The 16,213-nt window shown below is 30.9% G+C and overlaps 1 protein-coding gene across 1 annotated transcript; it reads left to right on the top strand.

Moving 5' to 3' along the window:
- The first annotated feature begins 9,484 nt into the window (after positions 1-9,484).
- Positions 9,485-15,164, top strand: LOC145035738 (ABC transporter G family member STR2-like). The gene is made up of 3 exons (XM_078984239.1): positions 9,485-9,970; positions 12,910-13,637; positions 14,180-15,164. The coding sequence occupies exons 1-3, from the start codon at positions 9,485-9,487 to the stop codon at positions 15,162-15,164; spliced, it is 2,199 nt and encodes a 732-aa protein (XP_078840365.1).
- The last annotated feature ends 1,049 nt before the right edge of the window (positions 15,165-16,213 follow it).

Here is a 16,213-nt window from a genome sequence, read left to right as displayed (position 1 = left end):
TTGCAACATCTTGATGTTGAAAATGAGTATTATTTTAATACTTAATCAATAGTATTCAATAGTTGAAAATGAGTATTATTTTAATACTTAATCAATAGTATTCAATAGTTATTATTGCAACATCTTGATCTTGAAAATGAGTATTATTTTAAAGTATTGTTATTATTTATCAATCATGATTCCAAAAAAGTTTTATGAAAATGATGTCGACGGTTTTATCAAGAGGGGAACCTAAAATCGATTCTACAAAGGAAGAAGTAAGTAGGAAGATCCATTGTTGCGGCTAATATGAACGGTAGGAACATCCATCGAGAGGGCCGTGCAAAAAAAAAGAACCTTAAATATGACTCTTTTGTATTGGGATGGACGTAGGATTTCATAGTAGGGTGTCACGAGAAAGTCAGGGATTATCTGATAGTTGGAATTTTTTTTTGAAAATTTTCAAAAATTTTTACACTGCGTTCGTAAAGTCATATGTTGCACGAGCTACCATGTGCCCTATACTAAATCGGCCAATGTTTTTATATATAAGCAAAATTCATTCGTATTACGATAATTCAATAAATGTTATAAAAACAATCAAGACAAAAAGGATGATAACAAAATATATAATCTGCATTTTTTGAAACAAAGTTGGTCACCGATTCCGTATAATCAATATTCTTCAATATATCATTATAAACAGATCATTATCAACTTTTTTTAAGGATAAAACTTTCCTATGTGTTTCACTACATGATCAATATTCAGGAGGCATAGTTTCTGAAAATTATATATGACATAACATTTACAACAATGTAAAAGTCATAAACATTGTTGTGATCAACTAAGTGGATGCTACAAAACAAGAACAAGATTACAGAAAATAGAGAGGACTAAATCATATGTAAAATTGGATCTCATCCACGACATATGCCCTATGCATTTCGACTGCACTCTAAAAAATAAACATTTTTTTTTTTTTTTTTTTTGCAGATTACAAATGTTTAGTCTATTTTTTCTTATACGGATGAATGATGAACTCCGTATACTACAAACATTTTACTCAACAAAAACAAACAATAGCTAAGTATAATAGTTATTTGATAAATTATCATTTATTTAATCATGTTTTTATAGCTATTAATAGCATTATATTAGTTGTCAATCATACGTAATACGTTAGTAGTTGGCAAAATAACCTTTTTTTTGGAATAAAATCCCAATTGTATCAACAGCATGCATAGTTAATATTCTAATCAGCCACAAGAATACACATACATCGAATAAATTTCCATTGCATTTGAAACTCGTTTTTTCCATTCATGTGGTATAGCGTACGGATAGGATGGTATAATGATATCATTATAAATTTATAATAATAAATATTATTGAAAATATAAATTATAAAAAGCATAAACAATGTAAATAATAAGAGGAATAAAAACACTATCTAAAAGTAAATATCGTTCAAAATTACAATTTCTTTTTTTCTTTCTTTTCAAAACTTTGGATAGTGTCAAATTGTGCTCCATGATCCCATCCTAATCCACTACAACGTCCTTGACGCTGCGAGCCTGCCACTACTTCGGTTGTTTCCGCATCGATGCAAGTATGCTACAATAGTAAAATGTCTTGCAGACTTCCACTACACAAATATAACCTAATATGAGATTGATAAGGAGAAAATCACTAACAAAGATTTGGGTAAATAAATTTAGGTTTTAGGACATCTCCAACACTATATTAAAAAAACATTTTTACATTATAAACTATACTACTATGATGTTCAACTTTACTTTATACCTAACACTATATATAATGTTAGATTTTAGTATAACACTATATATAATGTTGGATTTTAGTGTAACACTAAATATAATGTTGAATAAAAAACAACATACTTAGAATATTCTTTTTTAGTGTTAAATATAATGTAATGGGTTGGAGAACTTTAATATTTACATTATCTTTTTCACTATAATTATAAATATAATATATAAAAATAGTGTTAAGGTTTCCAGATGGTCTTAAGCTTCACATAGTGGCTTGGCAAACATTACGCTATTTCTCTCTCCTTGATAAAGATGGGCCGAGGGTTAAGTAGAGTTGGGCAGCAATTTGACTAAGGTGTAGCTCGGTGAACTTCACATCATTACCTTCAGTTTTAGGACCAGTTATGGATCCAAGATTTTGATAGGCTAGTGGAACAAAAATATTGAAACATAAATATATATTTTTTATTTTTTAATGGATCGGGTACAAATGTTTTTTTTTTTATATCAATAAGGAAAGAAAGTTGAGTTTTTTTTTGTTCAAATACATATTATATTAGGTGTTTGAGGAACTTGAGTTCCTACCGATAGAACTAAAACATTATAAATTATAAATTTATGTTTTATAATATTAAAAAACAAAAATAAAAATTTAGATGAGAAAATTAGTTACAACAAAAAGTTAAAAACCTAGTTGAGAGTTGTTTTCTATGTATTATTATAGAGATATTACTTTCTAAATGAGAAAATCATCAAGCAAAATAAGAGAATAAATACTAAATGAGGAAGTGTAAGCTGTTTTTTTGTTCGTTTGTGTCGAACAAATAGCCAAAGAATAAGCAAAATGAGGCTCAAGAGGCTCAAGGCTAGCTTTTCGTTTGTTTATGAGATTCTATTTCTATCTACCTTGTGAAAGTTTGCCGGACGTGACGCTGCCCAAAATTTAATTTGGTTGGGGTCATATATAAGGGGTAATGAGTTAAAAGGGTAACATATTTTTTGATTTGTACATACATTAAGTTAATTAGTTTTTTTTTGTCCACATTTTCCTATTAAACTTGTTGAACTGTTCAAAAAACATCCTTATGACATGCTATTGGAGGTTTAGCCGGTTTCCGGTGTATTTGACAGCTCCGATCATCTTCTCCGACGTTCCTGATTTTTCTTGTGAACTCAAAAACTTCGACATTCATGATTTTCCATCAGATCACTGTTCATCTTCTTCAACCTCTGACCATAGTGTTCTTAAGCAAACCTGAAACAATTTCTTGAGCCTACGATCATGTTCTGATCTAACCCACATATACACACACACACTCAAATGTGAATATGTCATTTATGGAAAATCTATCAAAAAACTAAATCATACACAGATCTAGATATGGGTTCATGTTCTGAACAAACACACACACTTATATACGAAGAAGCTCTCAAGAGCACGATGAACAAACTTGATGAACTAGATATAATTCTGAAACACCATAAACAAATCCAATCGAAAAACTCCAAATTTTGAGTTTATTTTAGAAGAATCCATCTGCAATTCGAATTCTTTCCGGGTTTGAGTTCTTGAGTTTGTAAATCAAACACCCACATGGGTTTATGTTAAAAATTTGTTTAGATCTAATAAATAGACATAATGAGAGAGCAAACCCGAGTTCTTGAGTTCGCCGGAAAATCATGTTCATCGGAGAATATGACCGGAGCTTTGCCGAAGCAGTCAAATATGTCGGAAACCGGCTAAACCTACTATTGCAGGTTATAAGGATGTTTTTTGAAGGGTTCAAAATGCTCAATGGAAAAATATGGACAAAAAAAAGTCAGTTACTAAATATGTAGAAAACGAATAATATATTACCCTTTTAAGTCATGAACCCCATATTTAATTCATACGAGTTTCACTAGGGCCTTATTTTATGAAAAACAAAATTCCAAGAGTTCTTTTGAGCACATTATATTTACAAACTAGACGTATTCCCGCATGTTGCGCATCAAAACAAATATATGGTCATTTTTTTTTATATATATCCATATTAAAATTGGAACCTACGATCCTAGAATATTGGAACCGATCATGGAACATGTTATGTTGGTTTTCAATATTTCAAAACCGCTTGTAAAATTGTCGATATTGGGTTTTTAATTTTTTATTACATAATAAATTGATTAATTATTACAACATATGAAAAAACAATTAACCATATAAATTATTGATAACGTAAATACAATGAATTAATGGAAAAGTTAAAATTATAAATAAAAGATGTCTATAATTGTTGTCAAAATATTGTATAATAGATCCTAACCGGACTAATAATAATTATAAAATCCAAAATGGGTTTTATGCCTCATATATTATTAGAAAACATAAGTTATAAAACAATTAATTGATTTCTATTTTGTAAGAGTCTCGTGCCATTGTGCTTTTTATTAGTATAACATAAAATTAGAGGTGCAAATTGCAATGACTAAATCTTATTTCACATTTAATTACCTTACAATTAAATCATAAACGTCTCATTTAAAAAGATCATGAATGATTAAACGATTTATAATCAAATAATAGTCTGCAATGATATATTAACAACTTAATTTTACCATTTTTATGGAATATAACAAAATCACTTTTAATAAGCTTTATCAACTACATAATTGTTATCTATATGACCATTGTTATGTAAGTGATTGTGAATATTCAACAGAACATGAATACCTATAAAATTAAACGACGACATGCAATCCATTATATCATTCTAGAAATTACACCCAATGAATCCATTATATCATTCTAGAAATTACACCCAATGAATCTTTTTTAAAAGTCTAGTCATACAATTTAAAGTGGAATGAACATTAACATGTACCATCTTGCAAACTCCATTATAATTTATACGACATGGATTGTTGGATTTAGACTGTTAGTTGCATAACTTTATTTTGGGACTCAGCTGAACATGATTAAAACTTTCATGAAAAGAAAAATACAACAATTTAAAATAAATTAAACCACCAAAATTTTAAAATCAAGAAGCTTGAACTACGCTAGTTGTATCCATTCTTGTTTTGTATTGTTGTGAAGTAATCTTGTTGCTCATGTGAATCTAGAGGCAGTAATTAGAGTATATTCATATATAATATTTTTCATTCCATCCAAAATCATAATTGTACAATATTAATTTGGATAATAGGAAAGAAGAAAATGAAGCAATATTTCTTGCCATAAACTTTCATATTTCCTTCTCATCATCACCTTCCTCTTTCTTATTACTTATATTTTTCATCGACAATCTTTATGTATGGAGTTTGTAATATATTTCTCAACCACTCACACAACTCTTTAAATCATTCTAATAAAAATATACTATTGTGAACAATATATATATATATATATATATATATATATATATATATATATATATATATATATATATATATATATATATATATATATGGAGAATTTCATATATGTCCTTCTTAAACCTCAAAATATCATATTTGCCCAGCTTAATTTCTTAATATCATATTTACCCTTCATAAAACTTCAAAATATCATATTTGCCCAAATCATTTTTTATAATCATTTTTTATAACTTAAAATTACTATAATAATTAAAAATTTTAACGATATTATCCTTACGTCTATGATAATGGAATGTGAACTTCTAAATTGTTGGAATGTCGTCCTCTTGACAAACAAAAATATCCATCTTCAACCCTCTCTATGGAATGTATATTTTGATTGTTTAGTTTTTTTGTTGATTATGTTGTAGATGAAGAATATTTTAGATATTACATTGATATTTTGATGTTTAAAAAGTGCATATACGATATTTTGATATTTAAGAAGGGTATATATGATATTATGATGTTTAAAAAGGACATATATGATATTTTGAAATTTTATGAATGGTAAATATGATATTTAGAAAGTTTATGAAGGGTAAATATGATATTTAGAAATTAAGTTGGGTAAATATGATATTTTGATGTTTAAGAAGGCTATATATGAAATTCTCCCATATATATATATATATATATATATATATATATATATATATATATATACACACATATATCAATATTAATTAATTGGTATCATAAGAACCATTAAGTATCATAAATTAAAAAAACTATTAAGTGATAGTTGTTAATTAGATGCTAGTAAAAAGTTATATATGTTTAAATAGATATTTTGGAATCATTATTATAAAGAAATATAAAAAGACATGAAAGTTTCAAATGATTGTAGTGATAGAAAAAATATATCTTTTATAAGCATAGTATGATTGACAGATCGTTGCGGGCACAACCCACCATTCTCAATGCTTTAGATCGGCCCCTGCAGTTAGCACAATGAAGTAGATATTCAACTTAAGATAGCTTCTATAATTTGGAATATAGAGTTGTAGGAAATTGTATATGGAAGAATGGGAAAATTAATTGGGGATAAAAGATATGGAAAGAAAGAATTTTCAACAAAATTTTAAGTTCGATGGTTATATTTTCGTTCGTAGGGATGTCTATTTACAGAGGGAAAACAAGGATTAAAAGGATAGGTATTCGGAAAAAAACTAGAAAAATGAATAATAATAATAAAATGATAATTCAGAGTCGCCAGATGTTATACCAGAGATGTTAGGTTAAAATTTATAAGAAAGCTACTAAAGCTATAAGAGAACTCAATTTCAGATCAAAGTGGACTGATTAAGTCAAAATTCGATTAAGATTTTGGGTTGTTTTGGATTGGATTGACAAAAAGTTGGATGGAAGAGGAAAGAAAAGGTCGTTTGTGGATCAGAGTGCTTTTAGGCGCGGTTTGGATCGAAGACCTTGGTTGGCGCCTCATGGATCAGAGTGGGCCACCGACCTCTCCCGTTGGACATTTTTTAGCATTAGCTTTTTATTGTACTTTCAACCTACATTTTGACCATGATAATGACAAAATTAGTGAAAACGTGAAATAAAAAAGTTGTTGACATTTCTTTATGTTTTCCAGAACATTTTAAATTAAGTGAAATGAATGACCCGGTGTGATAAAAAAAAACAATAAGGTTGGTAAGTGTCATACTACACTTACCATATTTTTGTAATTTTTTGCCTCATCCTACATACAACACTTTAATACACATATTTATGCATGAAGTACTTATTTGAAGAAGTTTTTTTTTTTTTTTTTTTTTTTTTCATAACTCAATCACCTTATGATACACTTTTTTTGAGCCTCCATGTGATGTTTACCGTAATATACGATAAGATTCACGTCGTATGGTCTATACATGGTCAATTAGTCTAATATTCAATGAAATATTCATGTATTTCATTGTTTGCCCTTCCACTTCTTTGTGGGTGAATTTCATGTACGGGCAAGCAGCGAGACTTTATATTGGAGCCCAACATATATGGTTTGCCACTGGGGTGCAACAAGGTGACCCCTTGAGCACTCTTCTTTTTCCCTTGTTTTGCATCCGTTTGTGCACAAGATTAGAGACAATTGTAAGCTCCTTCTCCATGCTTGGTATCTAGATGATGAGACTGTTATTGGGGATTCAGAGGAGGTGACTAGAGTGTTGAACATAATTCGGTTGCATGGTCCAGGTTTGGGTCTGGAGTTGAACATCAAGAAAATGGATATTTTTTGGCACTCCTGTGATGGTAGGAAGCTTCGTGCCGATTTATTCCCAACGGATATAGGGAGACCTTCTTTGGGGGTGAAGCTCCTTGGGGGGGGGGGGGGGGGGGGAGAGCTGTTAGCAGAGACACAAGGTTTATTAGCGGGCTGGCCATGAAGAGAGCGGTCAATGCTGTTGATTTGATGGGCCTTCTTCCACAACTATGTGACCCGCAGAGTGAGCTTCTTTTGCTTCGATCATATATGGGCATTGCAAAACTTTTCTTTGGTTTAAGGACATGTCAGCCGATACACATGGAAGAGGCAACATTATTCTTTGACAAATGATTGTGCAGGTCTATCGAGGATATGGTGGTATGTGGAGGCCATTTCTTTGGAGACATTCAGTGGCGCTTGGCTTCATTACCTATTCGTTTCGGTGGTTTGGGTTTGTACTCGGCCTACGAGGTTTCCTCCTACGCATTTGTTGCCTCGAGGGCCCAATCTTGGGCATTACAAGACCACATCTTACGTGACAGTGGCGTATGTGGTATGGACTCGGATTACCTATGTGCTATGACTCGTCTTCGCAATACTATTCTGGAATTTGACTGTAGCGGTTTCACTAATAAGGACACCCCCCCTAAATCCCAAAAAAGCTTTGGCGTGTGCCATTTTTAGCAAAATCGTCCAAGATATGAAAGTCGACTTTGACATGACTGTCAGACAAAAAGCAGTCTTTGAGTGTCTGCGCGCGCCTTATGCTTAGGATTTTCTGCTAACTATCCCTATTGATGGTCTTGGCCAAGATATGTCTCCTGTGAAGTACCGAACTATCCTTCGTTACCGCCTCATGATTCCCATATTTCCAATTGACGAGATATGTCCAGTTTGTCGCAAGGCATGTTTGGATACCTTTTGGGAACATACGGTTCATTGTAGAGAGCTCCCTGGTTTCAAGTATAGACATGATGTGGTTCGGGATGTTCTCTTTGATGCTTGTCGGCGTGCTGGTAATTCTGTGAAGAAAGAAGCGCCGGTAAACTTTTTGACAGACCCGCAGGATGGAAGGTCCACACTTAGAACGACTGACATTTTGGTCTTTGGATGGATAGGAGGGAAGCATGCGTGCTTGGATCTTACTGGGGTGTTTCCTCTCGTTGATTTGGGGAATGGGGGTTTCACAGCTGGGTATGCCACATTGAAAGCCGCTGCGTGCAAAGTGGTAAAGCACGATAATGCATGTATAGCAAATCAACATGTGTTTGTTCCTTTTGCATTCGATACATTTGGTTTTCTCGAACCAGATGTGGTGGAGCTCATCAAAAGAGTCCAACGGGTCATGCATTCTAATGTTATATCTCTTAGATCCACAAATGTAGTTTTCAAAAGAATTGGTTTTGTTATCCAGAAAGAACTAGCAGCTCAACTTGTTGTCCGTTTGCCTTCAATCGATATGTATTGAACTATACAATTAATTCGAGTAATTGTACTTAAAAATGCAATTAGATTTCAAATTTTAAAATAACTACAAAAATAATAGAAACTTTTCATTAAAAGTGAAATAATAATAATAATAATAATAATAATAATAATAATAATAAAATTAAAATGCAATTGTCAAACATCGAAAAACCATAACATACACAGAACAAGTTAGAACACAGCATCAAATACAAAATATCTGTTCATACTCACCATCTTGTTACCCTATTGCAAGCTTTCATTTCACTATCTTCAAAAATTTTCTAATATATCTTTACAAAAATCAACGATAGCTACATCACAATGTTGACATCTTTACTCTCTTTCATTTGTAATTATTAAACAAACCACAAGCAAATACCCCTATTAACCAACAAAACTACACAACCCGTTAAACATTACGCTGTCCCAGAATATTCTTTCACGTAGCGGATTTATCTATCCAAGGACACTTCCGTAATTTCAAACAAAGTTACAAAAACAAACGATGAAGTAAACAAGAAAATCCTTTTCATTTTCAGCAATGTATCCAATAACAATGTACACCTTTGGAACCCTCACCTGTCCAAACTAACCTCTTTTTAACACCTTTTCGAATTACATGATTCTCATACAACTTTTATCATCTCGAAATAAAATGAGTAATCATTATAATGGCGGCACACCTGACATGGTGATTGACATATCAAAGCCGATGAACTTCACCGGAGGTTTAGAGTTCATGAACTTAACGTATACAGTGATGAAGAAGCAGAAGAGTGAAGAAGGTAAATGGGTGAAACAAGAAGCTGATTTATTGAATAAGATTACAGGGTATGCAAGGAAAGGGTGTATCACGGCTGTTATGGGCCCCAGTGGTGCAGGAAAATCTACTCTTTTGGATGGGTTGGCCGGAAGAATTGCTAGTGGGAGTTTGAAAGGGAAGGTGTCGATGGATGGAATGGAAATGAACCCTAGTTTGATTAAGAGGACTTCGGCTTATATCATGCAAGAGGATAGGTTGTTCCCAATGCTTACGGTTTATGAAACGTTGATGTTTGCGGCTGATTTTAGGTTGGGGTCGATCCCGAGAGCGGAAAAGAGGCAACGTGTTGAGGAATTGATTGAGCAACTTGGTTTGTCGGTAAGGATCTAAACGTAAACGTATGCTTTGGGATTGTTTGTGTAGCTGATATCGGATGACTAAACTAACAGCCATCCGATATCAGATGATAATCATGACATGTCAATAATTTGATATTTCTAGATAGATGAAGTCATTGAAATTTAGTTTTTAGGTTTAAGGGAATCTTCAGAAAAGTCCTAATAATTCACTTTAAGAAAAGTTCAAAAACTAAATTTGTTTACGAAAATGTCATAATTACCGGTAAAAATGACGATTCCCCCCCCCCCCCCCCCCCCCCCCCCCCCCCCCCCCGATTTTTTTTTATTTTTTTTTATTTTTTTTTATCGATTTCAACATTTACCCGGTTTCATTAAAGTCTAATTATTTTACCATAATTTAGACTTATTCGTTAACTATATTAAAATAATGAAACTTTAATAAAACTGAGTAAATAATGAAACCGGTAAACTGAGAAAAATATATCAAATCGACACTTTTACCGGTAATTGAGACATTTTCATAAACAAATTTTAGTTTAAGATTTTTTTCGTAAATTACGTTATAATATTGAGATTTTCAGAAGATTTCCCTTATATTTATTTTTTTTTTCTTTTGTTTTCTCTTTTTGTTTTTCCTTTTTCAATAATTTTTCGGGTTTTCTCATTTAACAATGAAAAAAGTAAGTAGTTTAATACTAAACTAGTTGTGAGACCAATGTATTACATGTGTTAATTTAAAAAAAAATGTAAAAGTCAAAATATTTAGAAACTTTAATTTATAAGAAAATAGGAAAAATAATAAATTATTATAACGAAAATGTTTTTTTTTTATCTTTTAAATTTAAACATATAGTTTAAATAAATAAAATAAACTAATGAGCTTTAATTTTGGAAATTTTGAAATTAAAAGGTACGTTCATTAATAAAATTGATATATATTTATTATAATAATTATATTAAAATATTATGTGAAATTTAATAAAATAGAAAAACTCATAAATAACATGTGGAAAAAAATATTAATTCAAAATTGCCATAAAATGATATTTAACAAATTAAATAAGAATTTGACAAATGATAAAAACCTTTATTTATTAAAGATGACTAATATAAGATGACGAAAAAGCATGTCTATTATTTTAATTTTCTATGGAAGTTATAAATTTATGTTCATTATTTTAATTAATTTTATCATAGTTAATCAATTAAAAACATATACGAAAAACATTATTTTAGGAATTTTGGTTCAACTTGTCCTTTCCCATTTTATATTTATAAAACGAATCAAACCAACAAATTATATTTTCTTATAGGGAAAATAATACAAATGACACTAAGTTACATCAAAATTTTAATTTGATACTGTATTTTTTTTGTCTCAAATTTGACACTGTGTTTTTTTTTTTTTTACAATTCTGACTACTTGATCTGTAAAACAGGTTACATGTTGACGTGACATGATGATTTGTCAATTTTGACGACATGACAGGCTGACGTGTCAAAATTGATTTTTTTTCCACAAAAGATACTATGTTTTAACTTCTTTCTCGATTTTGACAATAAGTTTTATTTATTTTATTATTTTTTTGACACTCTGTTTCTTTTGTTCCTAATTGAATATCATTTTTTCCAATATTGACAATTTTTCATTTGAAACCGTATAAATATTTTTTTATTGCATTTTAAAGCATATAAATACATTTTTGTTTTTGTTTAAAAACCATATTTTCATATAAATACAATTTTTTTTAATTAATTTATTTAAAAATTTACATTCTAAACATAAAATGTTATGCATAAATAGTTATCAGTTATATCATGGGAACTAAAATAACCATAAACTTCGGATAAGATCAACAAAAATTTATCAATTATCGATTATGAAATATTATTTATTTTATTTTTTGTCTTAGATTTTACACATATTTTTATTTACCGTTAAATAATTTTATTAGGTATATATTGATATTTAACGTTCTTTTGAAACATTGAATAAGAGGTGAGAAGTATAGAACAAAATACCAAAATTTAATGATAATAATAAAATAGATGTAATAATGACGATATTTATTCTTCGTAAATATTTTTGAAAAAAATGAGCGAAAAAAATGCGATTTAATGAGAGTTACACGATGAGATTCAATATGTTCCTAATAATATTATGAATAAGATATGCCATGTAAAAATTTCACGAGTTGCAAACCTAACCTCTGTGCCTTGATCAATTCCACACCTTCAAACCTCTAAACTCATTTTACATAACTAATATATATATATATATATATATATATATATATATATATATATATATATATATATATATATATATATATATATATATATATATAATTATGGTTTGAATGTAAAAAAAACCTTGTATTTATAGAAAAAAATGGTTTTTAAATTAAAAAAAATGTATTCATACGATTTAAAATGTATTAAAATAATATTTATATCTTTCAAATGGAAATGGTCAACATTGAATAAAATTGGAAAAATGATGTTTGATATGGAACAAAAAAACAGAGTATCAAAATTGAAAAAAAAAACACAGTGTAAAATTTGAAAAAAAGTGAAAACTTAGTGTCTTTTGTTGAAAAAAAAATCAATTTTAACACGTCAGCATGCCACATTAACAAATAACCGGGTTGACCGGTCAAGTGGTCAGAATTGTAATTTTTGAAAATACAGTGTTAAATTTGAGACTAAAAAAACACAGTGTCAAATTAGAATTTTTATGTAAACTTAGCGTCTTTTGTTCTATTTACCCTTTCTTATAACAAAAGACCCAATCGTCTAATTTTCTAGATGGTTCAGTTTTTCGGTTACAAATGATTTAATTTTTTTTTGTTGCAACCCCCCATATTAGATATGAAGAAGCATATTTTTTCAGTCATTTGACATCGATCTATATTAGAGGTAAATGTAAACTTACATGTTAAATGGTTTAACTTTTAGACAGCTAGGAACACGTATATAGGGGACGAGGGGAGGCGAGGAGTTTCAGGGGGTGAACGACGTAGGGTTTCAATCGGCGTAGACATAATCCACGGACCATCACTTCTTTTTCTTGACGAGCCCACTTCTGGTTTGGACTCAACAAGTGCTCAAAGCGTAGTTGAAAAGGTTCACAATATTGCACGTGCGGGAAGCACTGTGGTTCTAACAATCCACCAACCTTCACACCGAATCCTACTTCTACTTGACCACCTAATCATACTGGCTCGTGGTCAACTCATGTACCAAGGACCCCCGAAAGACGTGGGGCTCCATTTGGGTCGTTTGGGTCGAAAACTTCCAAAAGGGGAAAACCCGATTGAGTTTTTAATAGATGTGATACAACAATATGATCAATCGGAATATGGAGTGGATGCATTGGCGGAATTTGTGCTTACGGGTATGAAACCTCCACAACTTTCAGACGATGAAATGTCGTTTTCGACAATTCTTCCATCTCCTACGCCACCGCCTCGCCAGAAAAATAATCAACCTGAGAAACAAACTAGCTCCGGGAAGAGGCTTCATCTGCAAACCATGGGGCGATCTGACCAAGACAAGGATTTTGATCATAGTGTTAGAAGCCCGTGGAATAATTCAAAGTCGTGGAGTCAAAGTGGAATTATGCAAGCGGTTGGACTCACTCCGACACGTCAACGTACTTTTCAAAGAACACCACATCCTGTAAGGTAAATAGTTGCGATAATAAGTTTATATACTTTAGTTAGTGTCACACATCAGCTAGACACTGTTCTATCTGACTTTATATATATTATAGAGTCTTCTTTTTCTCCTTAATGGATCTTTTGGAGAAAAAAATTTACAACTCCATATAGATCTAATAAACACCAAATTAGGGGAAACCCCACATACATTATAATTTTTACCAATATAGACAATGCTTTTTAAAATTTATCAATAATAGCAAAGTAATTACATGCTTTTATCCATAATAGTAACATACTTATATTTGATTACACCTGATAGCAATGTATCATACCATTACTTACCAATAATGGCAATATAGTTATATGTCTTCACCGATAACAACAAAATGTAAAATAAAACTTGCAAGCATTTTACAGACTTCGTGAAATATCTTGCTATTATCGATAAATAAATCTAAGTATATTTACGGATAAAGAATACTGTTATTATGTTTAAAAAAGTACATTGTCCATATTAGTAGTGAGAACTTGTCGACCATGACTTTGTGTCCCTTTTTTTGCAGTGCATCACCTGGCTACTACACCTACTCAAGTGATATTCTAGCAGGAACCCCAACTCCACATAGTAGTGACTACACTGTTAACGAAGACGACTACCTCACCCCTACTAGTGGTCCAAATGCTGCAAGATACAATCACCTTGGTCCCAAATTTGCGAACTCTTTCTTTGAAGAAACATGGGTTTTGATTCGTAGAAACTTTATAAACATTAGAAGAACACCCGAGTTGTTTCTATCACGCCTCATGGTGCTAGCCATCATGGGGTTCATGATGGCCACCTTATTCGCTAACCCTCATAAGTCAATGCAAGGGATCACTAACCGCCTAAGTTTCTTCATCTTCACTATCAGCTTATTCTTCTTCTCTTCAAATGATGCTGTCCCTGCTTTCATCCAAGAACGTTTCATATTCGTTCGTGAGACTTCTCATAATGCGTATAGAGCATCTTCCTATACTATTTCTGGTGTAATTACATATCTACCCTTTCTCTTACTACAAGCTGCTGTCTATGCTGGTATCACTTGGTTTGCATTAAAGCTAGAAGGCCCTTTTGTTTACTATTTGGCAATTCTCTATGTTTCTCTTCTTACTACCAACTCATTTGTGGTCTTTGTGAGCTCGGTTGTTCCAAATTATATTCTCGGGTATGCTGCTGTTATTGCTTTCACAGCTTTGTTTTTCTTGTTTTGTGGGTATTTTGTGAACAGTCATGATATTCCTAAGTGTTGGAGATGGATGAATAAGGTGTCTACTATGACGTATCCGTATGAAGGGCTTCTAATGAATGAGTACCAAAGAGAAGAAGTTTTTGGACAAACTCTTATCGGGACAAATGTAACTGGAATTGATATTCTACAATCTTTGCATATTTATCATGAAAAGGATCCGAAGTGGGACAAAATTTATATGATGTTGGGGTGGGCTATTTTTTATAGGATCTTGTTTTACATCATTTTGCGTTTTGCTTCAAAGAATCAGAGGACATAAGTGGTGAAAGAAAAATGTGAGGCTGAATTAGCTTTTTGAAATGGTAATAAGAAGAAAGTGTTCAGAAACAGGAAATTTTAGCTTGAATGAACCCTTATTGTTGCAGGTTTTCTTGTATTTAATTTTATGTATACGGATATGTATCACTTGTGAAGTTGATCAGATTTGATGAAGATCTTTATAAATGAAATGGCATCGATGTACAATTACCAATAAAAATCATTTCAATATGTGTGTTCAAATCGTTGAAAGTTTTTCTATAAATACGATATTCAAATTTCATAGTAAGATGCAAATACTCCCTCATCTAAAAAAGAAGGATTAAATGGTATAGTTCTAAAACATGTATAAAACATTTTTGCTCTTTCCCAAACAAGATTCATATCAAATGTTTTTAGATAATTAGATAGTTTGACATCGATGCTTGATAGACATCACCTTTTCTTTCATTTGGAATGTACTAACATGTAGGAAATAAGTAACTGAAAACATTTATGCATAAAAGAATGCCGTTTGTTAGCACATAAAAAGAACTTGTTTTATGCATATTTTACAGTGCTTAACTTGGGTTAAAATAAAGATAAATATTTTAATGAAAAATGGGTGTTGTGTATGAAGCTACAACTGCTTATAATATGAGGTGCTTTGCAAAGGAGTTACATATTTCAACATTTTTCAAAATTTTTTGATGAAATTGGTCAAAATACAAATAAAGAGAAGCTAAAAATCAAAAAAAGTATATGCTCGTGTTCATTACACATGTCTTCGTATTAGACAACATACTTAGCTTTGTAAATATGCAGAAGGGTAGTTTGGTAAATTCCAGATGTAAAGTTGTTAAGTTAGTTGTTCAATGTTTTATTAGTGGTAGTTTGGTACTTTGATATATCATATACTAGGTGTGAGACCCATGTATTATATAGATTTACTTAAAAAATAAATATGAAATTTTTAACAATTTGAAAAGTTTGAATTTATAAGAAAAATGAGAAAACTTTTGAATTATTAAAACTAATGAGACTTTAATGTATTGAATACATTACATATAT

The sequence above is a fragment of the Lactuca saligna genome, chromosome 3 (genome assembly GCF_052625555.1).
Source record: "Lactuca saligna cultivar CGN05327 chromosome 3, ASM5262555v1, whole genome shotgun sequence".
NCBI classification, from domain to species: domain Eukaryota; kingdom Viridiplantae; phylum Streptophyta; class Magnoliopsida; order Asterales; family Asteraceae; genus Lactuca; species Lactuca saligna.
This window is presented reverse-complemented; position numbering and strand designations above follow the sequence as displayed.

Coding starts and splice junctions, on each gene's coding strand:
- LOC145035738 (XM_078984239.1), top strand. CDS start 9,485: ATGAGTAATCATTATAATGGCGGCACACCTGACATGGTGATTGACATA. Junction 9,971..12,909: donor TTGAGCAACTTGGTTTGTCG/GTAAGGATCTAA, acceptor TTTAACTTTTAG/ACAGCTAGGAACACGTATAT. Junction 13,638..14,179: donor AGAACACCACATCCTGTAAG/GTAAATAGTTGC, acceptor CTTTTTTTGCAG/TGCATCACCTGGCTACTACA.